The 25856-nt window shown below is 34.8% G+C and overlaps 1 protein-coding gene across 4 annotated transcripts; it reads left to right on the top strand.

Moving 5' to 3' along the window:
- Nucleotides 1–37: 37 nt before the first annotated feature.
- On the top strand, nucleotides 38–24769 carry LOC148628048 (guanylate cyclase soluble subunit beta-2-like). 4 transcript variants are annotated; one of them, XM_088584030.1, is made up of 12 exons: nucleotides 38–154; nucleotides 11972–12045; nucleotides 12719–12819; nucleotides 13640–13823; nucleotides 14333–14409; nucleotides 16755–17219; nucleotides 17872–18046; nucleotides 18984–19129; nucleotides 19854–20002; nucleotides 20739–20885; nucleotides 22423–22577; nucleotides 24100–24769. In XM_088584030.1, the coding sequence occupies exons 1-12, from the start codon at nucleotides 152–154 to the stop codon at nucleotides 24452–24454; spliced, it is 2031 nt and encodes a 676-aa protein (XP_088440156.1). In that variant the 5' UTR covers nucleotides 38–151; the 3' UTR covers nucleotides 24455–24769. The 4 variants fall into 4 exon arrangements, with proteins under 4 accessions (XP_088440156.1, XP_088440182.1, XP_088440173.1 ...); XM_088584047.1 differs by lacking the exon at nucleotides 38–154 and adding an exon at nucleotides 8076–8524; XM_088584039.1 differs by lacking the exon at nucleotides 38–154 and adding an exon at nucleotides 9070–9209.
- Nucleotides 24770–25856: the final 1087 nt, after the last annotated feature.

Raw genomic sequence — 25856 nt, 5'->3', positions numbered from 1 at the left:
ATCAATTATCTCTAGTTTTGATTCCAATCCATTTGATGGTAATAGTATTGTTACTGGCGGCAGTTGTTATTATTTATCAGTTTCGGCCAGAAGGTATGAACTGATGATAGTGTGAAGGCGGAGAATCATTTTAACCTGTCATTGGTGAAAAATGGTGAGTACTTATATTGTACTTTCTTGCTAAAAATACGAAATCAACTCGAAACGTATGCTTGAAAGTTGTTTTTTTTTTACTCTGTCTTCATCACACCGCCCATAATAGTTGATTTCCAACGACATTTACTTCTTAAAGCCATGGGTGTCCACTTCACAGTATTTCTATTTATAACATTTAAAGAGTCCATTTCAACTTGACCGAGGCGTGAAATATCCGCGAAGACTGATATTTCTTGACTTGAGTGTTAAAGCCTTACATCAGTATCGCATAAAGTTTGCGGTCGTATAGTGGTTTGGCGCTGTGGTTGTCGTCTGCAGACACATTGTTTTCGTGCAAAAGCACGAATACTTGTTCGATCTGTAAATACAGGTCTATGGTTGATCTTGATGAAATTATTACATAGAATTTATAAACTGCATAACTCAAGTAAAAGCACATAGATGTCTTAGATTGTATTGCTCAAGAATATTCTCTACCACAAAAGTCGGGTTGGGAAAGATTTTGGGGGTTAAAACTTTAATCGCTTTGGAATGAGGGGCTAGAAACGAGCATTTTCAAATGCCTGGACAGTAAATAAGTAATTGTAAGTAATTTGATTTTTTTCATTGTACCACAAGGTGCCATACCACCAGATGAAGGCTTAGATTAGTTTGGGACTATGACTTGAACAAATAAGGAATTCAGAGACAGAAAAAAATGTGATTTTGTTTAAAGGGGAATGTCTGGATGTCTGAAATTCTTCGCAAAGAACCATACCCCAAATAAAAATTTGAGTTGATTTTGGAACCATTTTAGGAATTGTGATCAAAAACTACGGGCCAATTTTTATTCTGTCAAATAACAAAACCAGAGTTGTATCTAATTTTAACGGCGTGTCTATACTTGCTGCAACTGTTCATGGTTCGACATCTGCGGTCATATCAAGCTGCATGCTTGAAGCATTTCATTCTTAAAATGTAAAATGTCCTCAATATAAAGATGCATTTGGTGCTTGGAAAATAACTCCACATATTCCAATTTGCTACGGGGACTGAATGACAAATCGACAGTACAAAACCGTCAGTAAGGTTAAGGTTGAATTGTATCGTACTTAACATCCGTACTTCAAGATGTTGCACGGGATTACGCGCATTTAGTGTTATTTGAGGTTTAGTGAAATCGACCAAATCGGCCCAGGCATACATACAATGACGTACTGACGGACGGATAAAAAAATATTTAATATCCATCAATTCGAACATCATGTCTGATTCAATGTTACCACCTATTGTCCGTTATATATTCATATTTGAAACTTCCTGATCTGATTGATATTTTTAAATAATCAGAAACAATGTGGTCAATAATTGGGGGATACACAGTGAAGGGGTGTCCATCCAGCCTTCCCTTTTCTCAAATTAGTTATTAAATACTGAAACGGTGTACTTGTTTCAGATTTTTTTAATGTATTTGCATGGGTTATGGACTTTTTTATGATTAAAGATACCATTCTCGTAGCATGTATTCCTCCAGCACCGCTGAACGTAATTGAAAATAACTATTACAGAATATAAATTGAACACTGAAGGTAATAATACATCTCATATTTGTGAACTTGTTTAATTTTAAGATTTTGATATGAAGGCTTTTTTATTGGGGGGATAGTAAAACTTTTATGAAAATATTGTACTCTTGTCTTATCCGCAGCATCTCATATACCACAGAATGGACTTGAATTCAATTTTCACAGATTAAAAGATTTGTACCTCCTATTTCAGGTCTTGATTTGAGAGGATATCAAAACAGGAACTTTTCCAATACCAGTCTTTCATCCGCAATCCTTTCCAAACTGCTGAATGGAATTTAATGTAACGTTCACAGAAATATTTTAGATACAAAGTATATAAGATGTGCACCTCCCACTTCATATTTTGGTTTTCCATAGTAAAACATGGACTTTCCTACGATGAACTCTTATCCGCAAATAAATTGAATTTAATACATCTACCGCATAATCTTTATAACATATTTTCGTTTTCAGGCGCGTAGCTGAGGCCAAATTGAAGTGTAGGCAAAATTACGGCAGGGGGTGTGGGGCCGCTTAAGACCCCCAGCAGGTCCAGGGCGGAGCCGTGGTAGGGGGTCCAGGGGGCGAAGGCCCCCTCCCCCGAAGCTCCGCGGAGATAGCGTTTTAGAACAGCATTTATGCCTCTCCTGGATGTATTTTATCTAAAAAAAAAATGGCAAAAATAAGTGCAGGCAAAAGCTTTTTTGCCTAACGGCAGCTACGCGCCTGGTTTTGCGCACTTTATATTTTAGAATTCGATCAAAATTAATTTTGAGGTACCACAAGTTAGATTACAACGTTCATATATTGACCGTTTATGTTTCGTGGGAGGGGAGTTGGTATACTCCAGGGAGCTTTGCTTACAGTTTTTTTTTCATATTTTATGGTGGACAACTACGAAAATTCCGCTTCAGATACTATTCTATTTAAAATGTACATTCGTCTGTACAAAGAAAACGAAATTCCAAAAGTGTTATAGAACCCCGACAGTACACCATTTAGAATGGTATATTACCTATTTTAAACAATCTGTATTTGCAGATTGGGAAATATATTCTAACAAAAACATGCACTTCAGGCCCATGAACTCGCAAAGTAATGGATATATAGTTATAGGGGTGTCGGTCCTTCCGTTCGTACTTCATTCTCTCTCTGATACGCAGAGAGGCCCATCACTTATCCGTTATTTCTCCTACACCACTAAATAGAATTGGACGAAACTTTTAAAACTTTTTTTCGTTGATTTTCTAGAGATAATGACTGTTGTTTCTCTTCTCTTTTGTTTTTTTTTTACATTTTTACAGTTTTGACTACATATTAAACTCGTTTTATTGATTTAACTTCAAAATGATGGTTTTTAATTTATTTTGTTGATTCAACTAACTGTAGTCAAGGTAAAACACACACTTTAAGATCTTTAGAGCCGACATTTTGTCTCAGGGTGAATCAATCATTAAAGTAAAAGTCTTGCTGTCGTGAGAAACAAATAATTGGACGTAATCTTTTATTAAGAACGGTGCTATACGGCCATATTGTTCCACTGATTCTTATTTTGAATCTATAGAAAAAGAAAAACATCAAAGTTCCTTCTACATTCCTTTTTTTAATTGAAGACGAGACATAAGAACTAGCATCTAAATAAATAGAATGGTTACAATGTGTTGCTCATACCAAGGTTATATTTTGCACTGATCATTATTTAAGATATCAACCAATGCTTAATTATGTACATATTTTTTCATTGAATGATATTTTTGATATCCCCCTTTTATGATCAGTATTTAAATTACCCCACCTCTGATAATTATCAGTTGAAATCAACTAATCGGCGCTCCGTATTTTGATCACGTGAAGACGGTGTATTTCCGATACACGGTCACTATTTTAGTAATACCTGGTCAGTTATCGTTTTTTTTTAGTTTACTACAACCAAAATGGCGACCAAACGTTTTGCGTCGCTTACGGCAGACGATATACAAAATAAAAGTACCATAGAGGTGTAGTATCCATGAAATATTCCGCGAACTCACCGTACACACATTTGCACTTTGTCTATTACGTTTTGTTGCTACGGCACTCTTGTATATAGAGTTGAGTCATCCATTATTAGAAGTACTACTGCAAATCATGTGTTTCCTACGATGTTTCATTGGCGACGAGGATGAAAAAACTTGATGAAAAACTAGAATATTTGACGGGAGGAAGTTGTTAAACGGACGTTAAAACCGGAATCGAATCAGGAGAGTTAAAGATAAAAACCAGAACGACGAAAATGGATCGCAGCGACCCGCAAAGAATAACAGTAGTTGCGGAGATGAGGAACTTGAGAACTCTTCCGTTTATCCTAGTGAGTGACACATTATCGACTGGAAAGCGATGGGAAGAATGGCTAGAAGCTATAGAACGTGAGTTCAGATATTTTAGAGTCACACAGGCTGAAGATTAGAAAGATGCCTTATTGATGTATGGAGGAAAAGAAATCACCCGTCTAGAAAAGAGTTTAAAGGATGAACCAGGAGATAGAATTGATGAATACCATGTATTAAGAAACAAGCTTAACAAATATTTTCTTCCGAAAAAGAATAAACACCACTAGAGATATGTGTTTTCGAAAATGAAGCCGGAAAGAGATGAAACAATTGGCCGTTATGTTACAAGACTGAGGGAAAGAGCAAATGAATGTGAATTCGGGTAGACAACAGAAGAAAGAATTCTAGAACAATGTATCCAGAATATAGACAATAAAGATCTTACAAGAAAAGCTATCAGTAAAGGATGGAATCTAGATCGGTTCATAGAGGAAAGTGCACAAGTAGAGGACACTAATTTACAGATAAAAGAAATGAGAATTGAAGAATCAAATTCAGTTGTATACAAAGTAGAAAACAACGTAAATGGGAGATTCGGAAGAAAAATTGGTAACAGACAAAGACATAATCAAACAACGCGTATTTTGTGCAATTATTGTGGATTCCGTGATGAAAGTAAAAAGTGTCCAGCATATGGAAAAGAGTGTAGATGTTGCGGAAAAAAAGAACCATTTTGAAACAATGTGTAGATTGTGAAACAAACAGGACAACAGATCTGAGCAAAATCAGAAGAAAGGTTTCTAGAAAAGACATCGAGGGCGAGTAAGAAAAACTGTAGAAGATACCAGCAGTGAGATTCTGATCAGTACGATGACTACTTTGATGGATCCGTTAAATACGTTGCGAAAATTGGAAATTAAAGTGAAAGCCGTTAGTAGGAAATATGACAATGAGAAAACAGTTAAGATTCATTTAGGAGATGTAGAAATGAAGGGTGAACCCGATAGTGGTGCAGATGTGAATGTTATGGACGAACATCATTTTTCAAATCTAAGGAAGCTTTCAGGAGAGAAATTCAAACTAGAAAAAAGTAAGACAGTGCTAAGTACATTACAGAACCCACTTCCTGTAAAAGGAAAATTCAAGACAATTGTACGAAATGCGACATGTGGAATGGAAACAAAGTTTATTGTTATTCGGGGTAGAATAAATTCACCGTCGTTGCTCGTTAGATCAACTTTACAGAAGTTAGGAATGATGGAAATACGACCGGGTGGATATTTGCAAAACCTAATGACATGAAAGTGACAAAAGAGCAAGTAGATGTGATGCTTGTAACTGAAAGTAAGAAAGCAGAAATTACAAAGATACATGTATTAGATGAATTCAACAGTGTATTTGATGTTATTGGAAAAATAAGAGATACAGGCTAAAAACCACTAATTCCACTTCCCATAGGCTTCTATGCTAATTTCACAATATTCAATGGCTTCTCTGGACTTTACCTTAACTTTAACCTGCAGAGGACTATATATCAGCATGATTCTACATATGTCAGCTCACAATCCTCAGAATGGCATGTGGGGTTAGCAGACTTGCAGTGCAGTACTGGTCACAGGAAGTGACGGGTCTATAAATAGCATGGGAAATCCCAGTGTTTTCACAAGATAGGGGTATATTTAAAAATCATTATGGAGATTAGGCTTCACATCACAAGAAGCAAAATGCACATATAAAATGTACAGAAATGTTTTTCCTTTCAGAAACTGTTTAAATTTTTTAAATAAGATGAGAACTTTTTTCACAGCACTATGAGGAACAGGGGTAATTTCTGCGTAGGACTATTTTTGCGTACGTTCCAAATGCTCATTGGTTGAATTGGTGGTCTGTAACCTACATGTACTAAAAATGACAGTGAATTATACGTGAAATTCAGCATGAAACCAGGAGTTGTGCCGGTGGCGCAAAAGCCAAGAGAAGTACCATACTACTTACAAAAGCCGTTAAAGCAATGGTTAGATCAAGGGATAGAGTCAGACATATTCGGAGAAGTTCCGCAAGGTACACATGTTCAGTGGTGTTCACCTTTGGTCGTCGTACCAAAACCAAAATTCAGCAAAATAGATCAGGACAAACTAGAATCGCATATGATAAGAGCGTGATACCGAATAAATACACGGAGAGAAACAGAATCGCACAAAGTCCTGTAGTAGAGGATTTTATATACAAATTTCACGAGTGCAAAATATTCTCAAAGATGGATTTAAGACAAGGATATCATCAGTTTATGTTGGACCCAGAGTCTAGAGAAGTGGCAACGTTTAGTACGCCGTGGGGAAATATGCGACCAAAGAGACTTATTTTTGGAGTTCACAAGATGTATGAAATATTTGGCATTAACATGGATGAACACAACAAGACACTGAGAGAAGTACTTCAAAGAGCAAAAGACTTTGGTAAAACACTAAACAGAGAAAAGTGCGAATTTGGAGTGGATGATTTGGAGTTTTATGGTTACATTACTAAGGATGGATTGAAACCTATACACGAGAAAGTGAGAGCCGTAAAGGAAATAAAAGCACCTGAATCAAAGGAAGCAGTCAGGAGTTTGATAGGTATGTATGGCTACTTATCGAAATTCATACCAAGATACTCGTTACTTACTGCACCGCTGAGAAAATTAACTCACAAAGATACGAAGTTCCAATGGGGACGTGAAGAGAATTCAGCATTCGAGGAGCTCAAAGACAGAATAACAAATGAGAGTACAATGGCGTTTTTCAATCCGAAAAGACCGATAGTAGTGCGTTGCGAAGCAAGTTTCAATACCGTTGATTCCTATGTTCAATAAAACCACAATCAAGTTACCGCCACGCATAGACAAGTGGATTATGGACAAGCAGGACTTGGATTTTGAATTACTGTACGAACCGGGGAAAGATGAAGCCGATCCGTTTGACTTTTTGTCAAGACATCCTTTACCTGAAAAAGAAACCGATGGAACTGATAAAGTGATCAAAGCGATTATTCAGAATAAGTATGCTGTGATATTAGAACAATTACAAAATGAAACCGACAAAGATGAACAATTTCTTAAATTAAAGGACATTATTGATTAGGAAAGAAACAGGAAAAATAGGAGCATAGTGCCTTATCATCATCTTAGACATACACTTTACGTGGCAGAAGGAATAGTATTTAGACTGAATCAGATAGTTGTGCCCAGGACATTGCAAGAGAAAGTGATTAAAGCTGCGCATAAAATGGGACATTTCGGTATGACAAAACGAAGCAAATGTTGAGAGAAAAATACTGGTTTCCAACAATGAATTCAATTGTGAGGAGATAATTAAGAAGTGTTTCGAGTGTCAAGTAACAACTAAACAAGAAAGTAAAGAACCTTTGAAACTGACTGAAATACCAGAGCACCCATGTGAAGTTGTATCAGTGGACTTTGGAGGTCCGTATCCAGATGGACACTGCAATTTAGTTGTTATAGATAAAAGGACACGATACTTCGAGGTTGAGAAATTAAACACGACCGCTTTTAAGCAAAGGAAAGAGAAACTTATTAAGATTTTTGCGACACGCGGAGTTTCGAGGAGACTAGAAAGTGACAATGGACCACACGTCATTTCTACGGAATTTACAAACTTTGCCGTCGAAGAAAGATTTGAGCATCATAAAATCACACCCTTACACCCGAGAGCAAATGGAGCGGCCGAAGCCTTCATGAAAGTACTTAACAAGACCGAACAAATTTCAAATTTACCGCACAAAGATAGTTCAATGTCAGTTCAAGAAATGCTTGTAGGATACCGATCAACACCGCAGCCAGCAATAGGAGTATCACGGTACGAGGCACTTATGAAGGGACAAGTTAGAACAAAACTAGGATATACTCGTAGATCAAATAGTGACAAACAAACAATCTACGATCAGTTAATAAATGAAAGAGACAAGTGTTATAAAGACTGGATCAAGAATCAAGCTGAAAACCGAAATAAAGAAACCTGACTTTCATATTGGTGATTATGTTCTACTGGAGCAGAATAAAGAAAACAAATGGTCAACCGCTTATGAACCCTCATTCTATGATGTGTTTGTAATTAATGGTTCAACAATAGACGCTAGAAGGGTGACAGATGGAAGGGAGATCCACAGAGACGCTTGTAAGTTTAAAATGGCTAACACACTGGTGAAGGAAGAGGAACGTTATGGGGCCCCCACAAGGGGGCAGATGAAGATAATAGCCTCCCTGCAAGACGGGTGCAGGAGGATGATTGGAGAGAGGATATGCTCAGAAGAACATTTGAAAAGAACAACGTGTACAATGAACAGAATTTAGATTCGTGTGAAAATAGGCAAATAGTGAATGATATAGACCCCGACGCGAACGTAGGGCACCAATGCATTTAAATGACTACGTAATGAAATAAATAATTCAATTTAATTCAATTATGCAGTGAATCTGAGACTTTAATTTAATGAGTTGAATCAGAGACTTTAAAGGTAAGTTAGTAATAACAACACACATACATATTGTAAATCTTTTTATATTTTTTATTTTCAAGTTTCTATTCTTTTTTTCATAAGTTATGGAGGAATGTAGTATCCATGAAATATTCCGCGAACTCACCGTACACACATTTGCACTTTGTCTGTTACGTTTTGTTGCTACGGCATTCTTGTGTATTTAGTTGTGTCAGCCATTATTAAAAGTTCTACTGCAAATCCTGTGTTTCCTACGATGTTTCAAGAGACAACACAAGGATAAAAATTGAAACACACATCAGGAACATTAAAGAAAATTATTACTATCTAAATATCGGGTGTAAACTTATTTTTTCTTAATAAACAAACAAAAAACAAAAAACAAAATCATCGATGGGGTAAATTCATTACATAGTGACTGAGTGGCCGTGTACGGCCACTAAATCGCTAAGTAACTAATAGTACCGGGCGTCGAATTCACGAAAAAATCGTAAGAATAAAGTTGATCGTAAGTAATGACGTCGTGTCGAATTCACGAAAAAATCGTAAGAATAAAGTTGATCGTAAGTAATGACGTCACAACTTAAAATAGTATTTTGATATCATAATATATATATATACATGTATTATAGAACGACGTATTCCGCTTTCTTAATCCTAGGTTTGAGCCGTACAGGGAAAATCATAATTGATCACGAACAGGGTATGGATACAATACAGAAATTTGATTAGACATTAGACTCCTTTGTTTTCATATTCCAAAAAAATAGTGTGCAAAAGGAGACCTGCTTACTTAAATAAGAATGCATTTCATCTGTATATCTTGTGTCGTCAAGTTCGATTTTTGGTCTTTTAAGATAAGAATTATTTTATCAATTAATTTCTTAATACCTTGGTAAGAGTGGTATAATAGGCCAATAGGTGAAAGTTTAATTCTGAATTCATTTGTAAATATATTTCATACAATATTTTTTTTTAAACTTCAATATTTATTATAAAGACAAATAGACCTGTTAGTTTCTTTGATATATCCCCCTTGGGAATAAGATGTATACGTTTAATTGTGCCACTGGGGAATATGGCGATTATTACCCATAGGGAACATACATCATGAGGATATATTGTTAATTGTTCCCCAAGGGAACATTCCTCGGAGGAATATATAAGATGTTGATTAATTGTGAATTGTTTCAAAAGGGAACATTTCTCGGGGAAGCGTCCATGATGTTGTTGGCTTTGCGGAACGTTCCTTTGAGGAACACCAAACAATATGTCATCATTATCATGTATGTTCCCTAGGAAAACTATGTTCCATATCTCCCTAAGGGAAATGTACTTTATTCATTGTACATGTAGTAACATCTAGTTCCCATGGGAAACTAATCAAAGAAACTAATTGTCAATTAAACCAGTCTTACCGGTCTCATTGGTCAGACTCGGTGACCGGTTGGACAATGTAGCTGACAAGACTGTTCTGAACAACTTCAAATAACTACTATCCCTAGTTCAAATGTGGTCCACTCGGCAATGTTTCATTATTATCTTCGTTTTTACTGTGTGATCTGATTGTTCAAACATCGTATATCATCATCTGATTGTTCAAACATCGTATATAATCGTATTTAGGATTTAAATACTTACATTGAGACGATTTGATAATTAAACAAGAGGCTCCCAGGAGCTTGAATCACTCACCTGGTTGAAGTTTGTCTTTCAAGGGCAATAAATTTAACAAGGAGTTGTCCAACAATTTTGACTCAAGGAGACTTTGGTAAGACATTTCATAAGGATCATTTCAGCAATTGAAAGTTTCTATCTATTATAGTATTAAAGATATTGGCTGAAATCTGTGAAAAAAGTCATTTAATCTTTCAAGGGCAATAGCTCTTACAACTTTGAACACTGAAGATTTTTGAAGGATTTATAATAAGGATCATTTCAGCAATTGAATGAGTTTGGCTAAACCTAACGGTTTTGGAGATATACTAGTATGCGATAAACTACTGTCTGACCCGTATGTTCTATTTTTAGTTAAGGCGGCCATGTTTTTCAACGGATGAAGAATCCCCACATCAATGCTATACAGGATACTCAGGGGTGAAATTTGTGTTTATGCAGTAATAAATCCAAGACCATAACAGTTTCCTGGTCATTTATCTCTTCAAGAGTTTTATCATATTGTAATGCTTCAATTTCTTTAAGTGGGGACCAGTTTATGTTAAATTGTGACGGACACTCTGGCTCCGAGTCCGACATGACTGAAATGACAGGGGAAATCGTCTGCAAACTGATAATGAATCAAATCTGAACGAGATTTAGGATTTGCCATATATATGACGGTGAAAAAAATACAAACAAAATCATTATTTGGTTTACATAAAATCTTTTATTTCATTCAGGTGAAAACGAAACAAAATAGCAAAAAAAAAAGATTAACCGGATACGCAATCGCAATTTGTTTATATCGTATCTATGGTGGTGGCCATGATTAATTTACGCATATCAGAAAAAAAGTAGTTCCGCCTATCACGTGAGTGGGAGGAGCAGAAAGTCGATCACCTGCTAATGTACGGATACAGCTAAAAAAATAACCGTATACCTTTATTCGTTTAACAAATAACCTCATTGCAGGAGAAATAGTTATAATAACCCTTCAGACTTTTTACATAAGCCAAATTTTCACATGCATTAAAAACATATATTTACATATTTGGCCTGGGCCTCGTCAATAGAAATGACCATGGATTACCCAGAAAACCACTCTTATTAAAAAAATCGGACCGTTTTTTCTAGCGAACCAAAACTTAGCCTTTTCTCTAATCACAAAACATATCATAAACCCCCACCCCAACCCTCAAGAAATAAGGGATAAACCATTTATAATAGAACATCATATTAGAAAAAATTGTCAACAAATAAGGTAATTAATTGATTGGGCGAGTGAGGAGTTACAATTGTACCTCTGCGCGCCCCTTTGCGCATACTAGAGTATAGAAAACTTTTTTTACGGTAGGAACACACTGTTACAAGACTAGTAAGTTTGTATTAAATGACCGTATTAAATATGTCACTGATCACTCTTCAGTTGGCGCATCCCGACGGTTAGGGTGGGTAAAGCTTTCAGATCCACGTGGAGAGCTCCAATACAGCAGCCCACTAGAAGGACATATTCCGAACGACTTATGTCATCTTTCCGGAAAGCTGGACTCCGCCACCGACAGTCGTTGATTTACCTCACAGTCTATTTACAAAACTTACAAACCGAATCATCGTAATGTGCGGTTTTGCGAGATCCTCAATGACAGCCAGGACCGTAAAAACTCCAAATCTATGTGTCACTGATATAATTTTCTTACCGAAGAAATTGTTAATCGATTATTGAATGCACTGCCCTTCTCACAGTATAGTTTACCGGTCTAGCACGGTCGGTTTTATTAATGATTTCTTTTCCTTACTTTTTTCTAGTATGGTAAAATCCATAGATGTGTGAAGACTTTGGTGTTGACAAAATTCGGCGAGGAAATATGGCAGAAGATATTGTGAGTAAAATAATAATTCATAATAATTCTAGGTGACTTGCCTCCAATATCAGTGTGTTCGTTTTAATCAAAATTGTTTTATTTTTTGACCGTGTTGGTCACAAATACAGATATGATTGACATAACATTCTATAGGGTGACATATCCAAATGTTGGAAATGAGGCAAAATCATTTTATTTTCGTTTCATTTATTTGCTCGATAACAATGTACAGTAACTGTACATTCAACACATAATTTCTGTCATTGATACTGATATTACTATTTCAGTCTATTAACCATGAACTTTCAACCTTAGAGTGGCTTTGAATAGGAACACATCATTCGATAAAGATAAGCACCCTGGCACATTCAATACTTTACCAATATCGACGCCTTAATAGAAATGAATACTGAGTGGTTTTTATTGGGTTTTTTAACTTTTTAAGTGGGGATTCTTTTTCCTGATTAAGTACAAATGCTTTTGGTCATGTCATGCGCACGGTTAAATACAATTTTGAATGAAACATTTTAAAATAAATACCGATCCTTTTACCTATACACCTTGCATTTTCTCTGATGAGATATGATTTAGAAATGTCAACATAACGTTGATAATTACTTTATTCATAGATAGATTAGCATAACAGATGGCTTATAGCTTAATTTTTTTTTATTTTGTATTTTGTTTGCAGAAAGGAATCTAATTTTGATGAAACAACAGATTTTCTCATGTTCAAATCGTACCCTGATGAAAAAACATTCGAACTAATTTCTGCTGCTTGTACAATTACAGGTAAATAGTAAGAGCTGTCACTGCTTGACACAAGGCAGATCTTTTTTTTATGAAAGAGAGACATAAATAACGACAATATCACGACTTCATAATCCAATTACCACGAAATACAGTTGATTCCAATCAAAATCTAAGTACATGTATGCTGCGCACCTTTTGTATAATGCGCGTCTATTATCTCATCAGGCGGCTTATATATACATGTGCAACGCAAATATGGTACCGACGGCATGTTCTATATACAAGTGTTCAGAGAATATTTTGCTGTTAAAAACGTTGCGTATTGTTTCTTTTACTTAACATTAACAAGCCCATTCGGACTAACGACGTACTAGTTTCCTTTTTTTTTAATTATTACCAATGTGTGAAGTTAAGTGCGGAGTTACAATGTACCAGCTATATTTAAACACCTACATACGATGCATATGTATTTCTCTAAATGTATACTTTGTGGATATTAAGATAGGAAGAACATAATGTATATTTCATTAAAAGTACAATATTTATACGATTATTGTGAATTTGTCTTTATGAAGAGATGTTGTTGAATCGGTGAATTTTAAAGTTTTAAAGAGGGGTATGAAAAATGAACTTTATTTTTTCTCATCCAGCATTGATGTAGTCCCTTATAGTGTACATGACAGCACTGTGTCATTACATTTAGTATAAATCTAGAGTTGGTACAGGGTAAAATTAATTTTTTATCGGCATGGACTATAATACATACAAAAATCATCTCTCGCTAATGTTAAGAAAAAAATCATTCACTGTGCTTTTTTAAATATGTTTACAATTATTACATGTGCTTGAAACCTGCTAGGTCTGCCCCTTGAAGATGTACTCAATGCATTCGGACAATGTTGGTTAAAGTTTTGTATGGACAATGGCTATGAGGAAATGTTGAGGACACTTGGTGGCGATTTCACATCATTTGTACAGAACCTGGATGCGTTACACGCTCATCTGGCAAGGACATACACTGAACTGAAATATCCTTCGTTTAGGTATGTACTAGTCGCCGCACATTTCTACCAATCATTTGAAAGAAATAGCGTTTAGTGTATTGTCTTGTATGTACTATCAGATTCGAGAATTATACTCTCTCCATTGGAAATCTCTGTGAATTCTATGCATAATTGGGAAAAAATAAGCCTTTCAGAACCTGGATCCCCCTTTTTGAACCACCTTTTTTGGAATTTTTCGATCCGCACTTGGTGCGCGGAACACATCACTTTATTTTTTTTTAAATCGCTTTGAAAATTTGATTGGAGGATTTTTTGCATGCATGTTTTAATTATTTTGTTAAATTTTGTCTGATTTTTACAAAGTAATGTATTTGCATATTGGCAAGAGAAATCCATCCCTGGTGTTGAACATAACACTTCACTTTTTTAATGTTAAAACATGGATACATGTAAATGCATCGCGGGACAGATGAACTGGTTGTCGAATTCATGTCCTTTGCTTTTCAATATGATGAGTAACGATTTTTTGTTTTTTTTTGTCTCTGTAGGTGTGACACTAACAACGATGAAAGTCTCACTCTACATTATTATTCTAAACGTGCAGGCCTTTACCATATTGTGTTGGGTAAGTGAGAAAGCGAACAATTATTATCTATGTAATTTTTTTTATATTAATTCTTACGTAATTAGGAAAAAAGAAAACGATAAAATTAAATGTATTAATTATAAAACTTCGTGATTGTTGCTACACATAATTATGTCTTGGCTGTTGCTTTATTTTACTTTGAATTATATTCTTTCATTTTAACCTAAGTTGACCTTTAGAAATGCCTTGTTAATTGATTTTTATTTTAAGTAAAAACGATGGTTTATCAATATAATGTTGAAAATCCATTAGTGATATTGGAATAAATGCTTAAGTGTCAGTCCCTGTAAGAGCAGGCAGTAGGTGAAACATGATAGTGTAATTTGACTATTTGCACCATCTAAATCAAGGAAAACAGACAGTCAAGATTTTCCACTTCATGCTAGAAGAGTAATCAAGGGAACCAAGGTTATAGCGGTAATCAAAAGAATGTAACCCAGGTAGAAAGACCAGACATGGAAAACAGACACACACAACAAAGAACATAAAGTAACTAAAATCATACATACAAAGTAACAAAAGTAACTCGGACTCCACTAAAAATCGGGAGCATGGATCAGGTGCACCGATAGGCTAAGCGTCCTCTGATTTTCTAGAAACACCCGCCGAGTGTTGCCCATAAAAAAGTCAAGTCCGGGGTAGACGAAAGAGGAAAGGAAAACTATAACACGTTGAACAAAACATTTCTCATGGCGCAGATGGATACACCGTAACGATCCACGAATTCATGATGACGACCATAAAACTTCTGTAGTTAAGACTTCAATCTTGTAGCAATATAATTCTGTTCCAGAAGCCTATTTGTTAGAGTTCTAGCGTGAAACAAAATTTCTGCATAGTTTTGGCAAGCTCTGGCATAACGTATGAGTTGTGATATGAACACTTCATACGCAGGTGCCGAAGGGATGTTGCCACAGATGAAAGGAAAGTTGACAATTCTGAATGAAAAGTAATTACGTTTGTCGTAAAGTTTGGTCAATAGTTTTCCTTTACCATCGATTTCTAAGTGTAGATCAAGATATGAGGCTGACTTCACAGTATCTGTAGTATCCTTTATCTCAAGTTCTTTTGGATAGATGAGATGTGTCCAATCCTCAAAATTAGGATTCTTTAAAGATAAAACGTCATCTATATAGCGGAAACTGAGATTAAAGGATCTAGCTAAACGATATTCTTTCTTTCGGATCAGATCAAGTATAAAGTCATAAGAGTGAACCATTGAGTAATGATTTCATTGAAATGCACTGAAAATGTACATTTCAAGCGCAGATAGTTCTGTCAAAAACCTCATTTTTTCTAAGAATCTTTTGAAAAATTTCTGAGCAAATCCAATGATGCAGAGATCATATAATGGTCTTTTAAATAGAGAAAGTATCCCAGAGTGATATTTTATAGTCAGATCGGTGGGGTTTTGACATGCATGTTTCTGATTTTCCCCGTTTTGCCTGATTCTTACAAACACTTACACTTACGTAGCATTTGAAATCATCCGTTATCTGATGACATTAAATCAAATTTCAAATTACACAATGCTTTGAGTGAAATGTACTCAGAAGTTATACACTCGAATAATTCCAATATTATAGATTGTTACGTCGATTTTGATTGGCTGGCTATTTTCGTTCCATTGTTTGATGAACGGTTGTGTTTGAATTCATGACTCGGTAAAATAGTCCTTTATCCAAATGAAGTAAACAGATCGAAAGTTGAAACAGTTTTTCAAAGTGTAAATAAGGAAAGAAGGTGGTTTTTGAGAAGTATCTTTTTATGAACTCTCCAACTTACAAACATTACTTGAATTTCTTTTATTTTGTGAGTGAGTTAGTCTCATTTGTGGACCACTGAACACCCCCAAAACAATTATATTCCTTCATAAATCAAGTGTTTTTCCCCATTTGTCAAGTTCCTTTTCCTTTTGTCGCAAGTGATCGAAATTATTCTGTATGAGTTGCCATATCATGGACATGTTCTTTTTTCTACTTTCTTCGTCACTTATTACATAAGAACCTGTTTAATTTTCCATATAGTAATATACTCTAACTCAAATGAGTCATGACTGTATTGCATTCACCTTGTCAGCCCGTCCATTCGTTACACTTTTCACCGATTTCTCAGCTTCTATTTGCGGGAGTGATAAGATATTAAGAACGTTGCTTTTGCAAGATGACTTGTACTGTATGCCCCTTTTCCATGTTTCTTACTTATATTCTCCCTGGGTACTGGTCGATTAAGCTAGAAAGAAATGGTTGAGTGAGGTCTCATTTTTCTTCATATACATGTATTCCTTAATATTAAAATGGTAACATTTAGTTTTTATCCCTTAGGAGCAATACCCACTATTGCAAACACTTTGTACGATCAAAAAGCCGAAATTTCTGTGGAAAAAATCATCAAGCAGGACATTCCAAATGGACAGCTGGACGAGTATGTCTCATTTCACGTACATCTGTCAAAGAAAAAATCTCTGGATCATCAAGATAGCCTACCGCTGATGGGGTTATGTGTTAAACCATCGTTTCCAAAACAATCAATTATCCAAGCCAAACATTTCTGCAATATCTTTCCCTACCATTTGGTTTTCGATCAAAACTTTGAGATTAAGCAATGTGGGACCATGATTCAGGTGTTGCTGAAGTTGAAATTAGAAAATGGAACACTAATGACTAATCTGTTTAACTTGACATACCCAAGAGTGGCTTTTACTTTGGACAACTTGCAGGCTTTTATAAATAGTGCCTTTTTGCTGTCATCGATTAAAGAAAGAAATGGACACTCACTAGTGCTAAAAGGTATTAAAACAGTTATCGCTTGTTACCGTTGTAGTATTATAATATATGCAAGTTTGATTGAAGTATAATTGAAAAGCTTATTTATACGTGCATTTTCAAGATAATGTGTTATTGTCATTAAATCAGTATTTTAGAACCGGGATCATTGATACATACACAAAAAAGGCATATCGCAACTATTGAGGCTCCCAATGTAAAATGACCAGAGAACCAATCCCAAATCACGAATTGTCATTTTAAAATAAGTCAGTAAAACCTACACTTTATTTAGGCCCGTACGCAACTGCATCCACCTTCTTAAAGGTAAATATGATTATTTTTTTCTTTACGAATTACTTCTGTATGTTTAATTCTGAAATCAAAATCCATAGTAAAACCAATGTCCTCCGAAAACCTATAACCGCTTCCTGGTTTACTACAAATCACTCCGCTAGCGTATATGCTCTGCTATACAGTATGTGAAAAAAATCACAAAGAATGAAAACTACTCATTAAAAATCCACGAAGCTACTTTACTGTACTAATTTCATTAAAGGATGGGTTTAAGCACTGAGTGTGGCCCAACGCTTGGAAATAGCGAATATACATGTACCCTCTACGAAGAAAATTATAGTATCATGGGGTTGGTTCCATGTTATATTTACAATTTTAGGGCAAATGAGATGGCTTCCTGACGTACATCACATGATCTACATCAGCTCCCCTTGTATCTCTAGTCTGGAAGAACTTCAAGCTATGGATTTGTATATATCTGATATACCATTGTATGATGTTACCAGGGAGTTGATATTGCTAAATCAACAGCGAATGGCTGAAATGGAAATAGCGTAATTATATACCGATTATATTTGTTACATTTTTTGCACTAGAATCTGAATAAGACGTTTTTGAACTAAGAACTATTAATAACTATAATTGGAATTATCCTGTCCGCCCGTCCATCCGTCCTAATTTCATTGTAATTATCTCAGGTCCATATGATTGGATTAATTTCAAATTTGGTGTGTGGCTTTCTACATATACATTTGTAAAACATTGGTTGAACATAAGTTTAGGAATTGTTCGATATCAACTTCCTGTTCCATTAGAATTTTCCATTTTTCACTACTGTGTAACAGGAGATGACAAGGAAAATTTTCTAGACTAACTAGATAGATTGATTTCAAATTTGGTGTGTGGCTTTATATACGTTGTAAGAAATTTGGGTGCTATTCGATATCAACTTCTTGTTTCGTGTGACTTAGCCATTTTCCACTGTATATGGAATGGTAGAGAAAAATTTCGACTGGAGGTATACCTAGCGCGCCATCGCATTGAATTTCATATTTACTGTGTTTTCGTCTTATACAAAGAAGCCAGCTTGGCGTATGGCACATAATCCTCGATCCTAAGTGTAGCTGTTTAATAAGTTTCCGTATTTTGCTTTTTTTTTTACAATTTCTATTAATTCTTATTTTAATTTTTTCTTGTTTTTCTTTGCCTTTTCATGAATGGTGTAATTTTTGTACTTAAGGGGTAGACCTAGGGTAAGGGACATAACTCCTGAAATCCGTGATATGTTTGTATCATATTTAATTTGACCAAAGCCTTTCAAGTTTTTCTTTGAAAGAGAATGAAATCAGTCCAAGTTACGTTGATGCTTACATGTTATTGATGTGAAATGGTGAATACAAACTTTCCAATGATTTGTAAGTGTTGCTTCCCTTACCCTTAGTTTACGTCCTTAATGGAAGGTTTCGTTTTTGTTTTTTGTTTTGTTTAAAGTAAGAAGCTAGATGAGACCACTGCTGCTCTTACTAAAATGTCAAAGGCTTTAGAGATCGAGAAGAAGAAAACTGATGATCTTCTTCATGAAATGTTACCATCCAAAGTAGCCACTGAACTGTTAGCTGGGAGGCATGTGGATGCAGGTAACCCAGCTTACACAAGAAAAAATGAAATTAAGTTTTTACATATATTTTGGGAAAAACACCTGAAAAACTTATATATCTTGTATGTTTTTCATATGTTAAGGACCATCAATATTATTTTGGTAAATATCGACAAAAACAATATCCATCGTGAACAATGGGACAACTCAAATACATGTATGTCAAAATCCAAGACGTAAAAAAACAATCAGAACTACTCGGTTATTTCCACTACACTAAAAATAACGTTTTTCATTTGTTTAACTAAAAATACTGAGGAGTTCCAATTGCATAAAAACAGGAACCAAAAGACAATCTAACACACTGCGCAAGGCATAGTCGGTACTGATTTTGCTTTGAGATCATTTGACACCCATGATGCTTAACTATGGCAATACAACCGATGGCGCTTACAATCTTGCATTTCATTGGACATACGCGACAGCAACCGTGAAATTTAAGGTCCATTATGGGCATTGGTGACCGGAATTCCCAATCACGACTTTAAACTTAGTTCAAGATGTTCAAGATATCAATTTTATAGACAATAGATACATAACTTGACATATTGTGATTTAACAGCTATAATGCATAATTACTTTTCAAGACTTGTAATTTGAAACCTCTTTTCAAATTTAAAAATCATGCAAGTTATGTGTCACATACACCAACAGTGATTTTTAATATCTGTAAAACGGTTTGAAACCATTTATTATCTTTTCAGAAAAGTTCGAATCAGTTACAATTCTATTCAGCGACATAGTAACATTTACTAACATTGCTGCAGCTTGTACCCCTATGGATATAGTTAATCTGTTAAACAATCTCTACGAGAGATTTGACCAACTCACTACCACACATGATGTCTACAAGGTATGTTGATCTGTTAAACAATCTCTACGAGAAATTTGACGAACTCACTACCACACATGATGTCTACAAGGTATGTTAATCTGTTAAACAATCTCTACGAGAGATTTGACGAACTCACTACCACACATGATGTCTACAAGGTATGTTAATCTGTTAAACAATCTCTACGAGAGATTTGACGAACTCAATACCACACATGATGTCTACAAGGTATTTTACAACTTAAATTTTGGTTTGAATCATGTTGCATTCGATTTTGATATCAAGAGATGTAAGATTTGCACCATATGGCAAATTCTTTGTCGTGGTTTTAGTTTATTCTTGATTATCTTGGGCATTTACTATGGTTATAAATGAAAAATTCAGTTTTAGTCAGAACATATTCTGTTTGAAGACAATGTAAATGATAATTATATTTATATCATGTCCGTTGGTTTTTTGGACCACAATATGGTTGTCTCATGGTAGCGTGTTCGTTTCAAGAATGGGAAGTTGTGGGTTTGATGCCCGGCTAGCCATGTTATACCAAAGGCTGTAAAATTGTTTGTCGTCAGGTTATATCTGTAATGCAAGTAAATATTTGCGTTCTTTTTCTCGTGAAAAAAAACACTCCTGTAATGTTTTTTTTTTATCTGTGTGGCAGAAATGGCATGTATCATACATGTACAACTTGTTTAAGAAGTAGTGAAATAGAAATTCACAAAAATTGAAATAACATTGTACATTTTACATCTAGGTAGAAACTATAGGAGATGCCTATATGGTAGTATGTGGTGTACCAGTCAAGAACAACCATCACGCAGAAAATGTTGCAAATTTCTCCTTAGATATGGTTCAGGAGGCTGGAAAAGTTCACTCCCCAGCCACAGGCAAACCTTTACAGGTATGACATAAGACTCAGATTGTGAGTTACGATGTCTGTTTCCACCCACTTCACGCAGTAACGCAATGGTCATGCAAAACTTACGATTTGTAACAATTTCCACTAAAAGGGGAGGCTTCCAACTCTAGATAATTCTTGTTGGTCCCTCAGTTAATACATAATACAAAACATTCATCACTAAAAAGCTTGCAACATATAAATATGTGTGTCAGTAAGATCTGCGTCTTTTTGTGCTATTTTTTAAAACTTTAGAAAGGATATCATACTAAAGTGTTTTATTGACTATGTGCTACATGTATACGCGACAAAAATACTTGTGTATAAGAAAATAAAGTTAAAACGTGATCTAAATTGCTGAATTAAAGTAAAAGACTGACACTGCAATTTTGACCAGCATCCCCATTTTTGTAAAAATCTTTATTTAAAGAACTTTTTGACCATTTGCTAGACGTAATATCACAACAATGCAAGACACATTATGATGTGCAGTAATAAATAAAGTTTTTTTAAATGTAACATAAAATTCTGATGTAAATAAGTGAATTTTAGTAAGAGTAACCAAGGGAACCAAGGTTATAGCGGTAATCAAAAGAATGTAATCCAGGGACAAAGAGCAGACATGGAAAACAGACATACACGACAAAGAACATAAAGTAACTAAAATCATACATACAAAGTAACAAAAGTAAATGAGCAACTCGGACTCCACTAAAAACTGGGAGCATGAACCAGGTGCACCGGTAGGTTAAGCGTCCTCTGCTTTTCTAGAAACACCCGCCGAGTTGCTCATAAAAAGTCAAGTCATGGGTAGACAAACGAGGAAAGGAAAACTATGACCCGTTGAATACATCAGTTTTCATGGTGCTGATGGATACACCATAACGATCCACGAGTTCATGATGACGACCATAAAACTTCTGTAGTGATGACTTCAATCTTGTAGCAACATAACCCTGTTCCAGAAGCCTATTTAATAGAGTTCTAGCGCGATAAAAAAAAAGGCTGCGTAGTTTCGGCAAGCTCTGGCATAACGTATGAGTTGTGATATGAACACTCCATACGCAGGAGCCGAAGGGATGTTGCCACAGATGAAAGGAAAGTTGACAATTCTGAATGAAAAGTCATCACGTTTGTCGTAAAGTTTGGTCAATAGTTTTCCTTTACCATCGATTTCTAAGTGTAGGTCAAGATATGAGGCTGACTTCACAGTGTTTGTAGTAAGGTATAACATTATCTAGGCGTTATAAGAGCCTAGTACTACTTTGTATCATTCTTATAATATTAATTGATTTCTCACATTTGAGTTCTTCGTTCTTGTCAGACGGTTGATGTTAATTTCGTTGTAAAACAATATAAGTTGTTTTTATTTCTGATATTACCCACAGGAGATTTCTTCCCTTTTATTCGGAATTTTTTTTTATCGTGACAGATTTGCACTCACTAAAGTTCGTGCTAAAATATAAATATTTCGACCATCTGAAGAAATCTTATCATACATTAGATGTAATGTATGAATCTATCAAGACAAATATTTCAGATTCGTTGTGGATTCCATACTGGATCTGTTGTTGCTGGTGTTGTAGGGTTAAAGATGCCCCGATACTGTTTGTTTGGTGATACCGTCAATACCTCATCACGAATGGAAAGTCATGGTATAGCTGGACGAGTACATGCGAGCCCACAAGCCACAAAGTATAATTTATTTATATTCATAATTACATAACGAGAGTATATTTACCTATATATTGTTGAAGTATTTGCGATTTGTTGATTGGGTTTCTACGAATCAACTTACCTGTTATGAAAGTCCAAATATATTATATGCTTATGCAACAACAGACATATTAAAAGAAGTAGTAATACCAATTTTAAGGAGGTATACCTAGGGTAAGGGACATAACTCTTGAAATCAGTAATATGTTTGTATCATATTCAATTTCACCAAAGCCTTTCAAATTTTCTTTTGAAACAGGATGAAATCAATCCTAGTTGCTTTGATGGTTACATGAGATTGATGTAAAATAGTAAATACAAAGTTCCAGTGATTTGTTAGAGTTGTTTACCTTACCCAAGGTCTACCTCCTTAAAAACGAAGGGAAATTTTTGGACAGCATTTGGAACTCTAATCATGGTGATATTAAACAATGTTTTTTCACGAATTCTATATTCCACATTTTCAAAAGCATTGTTTAAATTAATGGTAGGTATTTTTCTAATCAACAGAAAATTGTGTGATCATGATTATTAGTGCAACAAGCTTTCAAAAGGTGTTTATTTATTTATTTTTTTTGTCCTAAAAAATATTGCTTTACAGTATTTGTTTATGGAATTGTACTGGATAATGAAAATAAGGCGATATGTATGTCAAGTTTGAAATAGAAAGCGAAATATGAAGTGTCTTGATATGAAGCCTTAGATTTTCATGACTAGTATCAGTCATGTGTAACAAAAACATTGTACATTCCAGACACGACATTTGATTTGAAGTCAAACCGATTTTAGTGCAGCTTTATAAGTACATTTGTATTTATTGTGATTTATTTATGACAGCTACTGCTTAAGTATCAGTCTTTCTAAAAATCAGACGTTGATTCATGCATGTCAAAAACCCACCCAATTCAGTTTAACTTCTCGTTTCGATGTCAGTTACTGATCACATAACCAGTCTTAGTTTTTCCTCTGGTTCTTGCGCTTTTGAGATAAAAATTATTTAGATTGTGCATGAAATTAGAACTTTGCAAGAGTTACTGTTCTTGATTTGACTTGATTTGGTTGATTTTAGTGGGAGTTGAATGCATTAATCTCTAAGAAGTGAAGATCTGAATGCAGAAAATATTTTTGTCATGTGAAAGTATAGCATATGTAGACTGAAAAAGCATCATTTGTTCGGCGTGTTTTTTGCTTCACCATGAATCACTTTACCATTGGCAGTGTCTGAATTTAATGTGGACTGGTACTCAAGTAGATATTTCTGATAAATTGTCGATGCAGTATTGTTGGACGATGACCTAATAAGTAGATGTTTTTTTTTATTAAAACATTGCATCTCTGTCAAAGAACAAGGCTAAATAATCATCATTGGCATTTCTGGAAAGACAACCTTTTTCTTTTCTTTTCCATAATATTAAAATAACTTAAAGATAGTTTTGCAAACCTGTACATTTCTTTGCTAATAATGACGTTCCTATAGAACTTTCGTTTCTTTTTTTTTCAGAATACTCCTTGGTCAAGGATATACTTTCCGGGATAGAGGAAGAAACAAGATCAAAGGGAAAGGTATGATGAACACATACATTCTCATAAATCGGGAAGGCAAGAACTACCCCGAACCTAATGACGAATACAAGGAATGTCCTATTGCGGAGACAGCAGACCTCTCTATTGAGGTTGAGGTTCTACCTGATCCTACTCAAAAGAAAACTCAAGAACCCACACCGAAGAAGGAACATGAAAACGAGAAAAAACTTGAAAAAGCAAAAAGTCACTCAGTTCTTACAAAACCGATACCAATGGGAAGGCGGCATCCTCCTATACAGAAACAGAATAGTGCCACTTGTAACCTCAGTTAGGTCTTATATGAACTTTGACTTGTTTTTGCACTTAGCTTCACATTTAATCGTACACAAGGTAGTTCAGAAAAGATAAAAAAAAACAAACTATGCATGCTATTTGAACTGTCACTGTGTCTAAGTGACAATGACCATTTATGTAATCAATATATAATGAATATCTGTAGTAATTTTGTTTCAGAGAGTTATTGTTTTTTATTTGCCATTCAATCGTAAAGGGAACATGTTGTAATTTGTTTTTACAAGCATTATTAACATGATAAGGGTGTTTACACTTAGAATCGTTGATTACATTGTAAATACAGATCACATATATATTTTGTTATTTAATGCTCCTGATGCAGTTATGTAGTTTTCTAAACATTCCCATTAGATTGTATTTTTGGACGTACAACTTCTTTTCATTACAGTATTTAATTTGAGTATTTCAACTTAAAATAACATATTTTTGTTTGAATTTATATTGTTATTTTGTTATCAAATGTTAACAAAGTGCGGTTTTTAAAACTTTACAATTGTCTTTCACCTTCTAAAATCGTTTAAAAGTAAAGGAGAATGTGATAGAATAAGTGCACTTTCCAAGTGGAACGAGGAACATCGTTGCTGGGTTGTAAATTTAATATGAAACATCTTTATATACAAATACAAATATACACAATTAAAAAATTCTACTTAGCAATGAACGGAAAATATTATAATAAATTGAATGAGCAATTCGAAACCTACCGAAATGCCTTGAGCATGCAGTAATAAGAGACATCGATGCGGTAAGTTATCTATGAGATCTTTCATTGAGTAATTCATGATAGTTCACAAACTGGGGAAAATGGACACACTTAACAAATTGACGAGAGAGTAAAAACACTGATTTTATTTGTCTATTTTGACATCTTCGTCATCGTTTTTACAAAGTATGTAGTACTACGCATTTTTATCTATATGTTTCATCTTTTTAGAGTAAGAACGATGTATAATGCTTTTGAGTCGGAATGGTAACTGAGTTTCGGGAAAAGTAGCATAATGAGTTAAAAAATAATAGGCCTTGATGCTGTTATATTCCGGAAATTATCTCCTATCTTACATAAATTCATAGCTTTCCTACATATGCTCACATAATAAAGTTCCGTGAAAGTTAAAGTAGTGCAAAACCATGAAAATTAACAAATGATAGCCTAGATTAGGTACCAATGGCTATTGTCTGTTCGTGAATATTGATAATTCCAGTAACTTCACTGCAATTAAAAAAAACAAAGAAGCTCCGTCTCATGAAACATGTAGATAAAAATGATTAGTACTTGGTGAAGATTCTGAATACTTTGTAAAAACGATGACGAAGATGTCAAAATGCTGGACATTTTTATCGACAACATAATTTGTCCAATGTGGTGGACGTGTTTTTGAC

The sequence above is a fragment of the Perna viridis genome, chromosome 1 (assembly GCF_037379345.1).
Source record: "Perna viridis isolate PV_CMFRI_1.1 ecotype Kerala chromosome 1, ASM3737934v1, whole genome shotgun sequence".
Taxonomy (NCBI): Eukaryota; Metazoa; Mollusca; class Bivalvia; order Mytilida; family Mytilidae; genus Perna; species Perna viridis.
Note: the sequence above shows the minus strand (reverse complement) of the source record. Positions and strands in the feature narration are given on the sequence as shown.

Excerpts from the sequence above, each read along its gene's own strand:
- LOC148628048 (XM_088584030.1), top strand. Across the intron at positions 14,410-16,754 it reads CCTTTACCATATTGTGTTGG|GAGCAATACCCACTATTGCA; the intron begins GTAAGTGAGAAA and ends TTTATCCCTTAG. Across the intron at positions 20,003-20,738 it reads CCACACATGATGTCTACAAG|GTAGAAACTATAGGAGATGC; the intron begins GTATGTTGATCT and ends TTTTACATCTAG.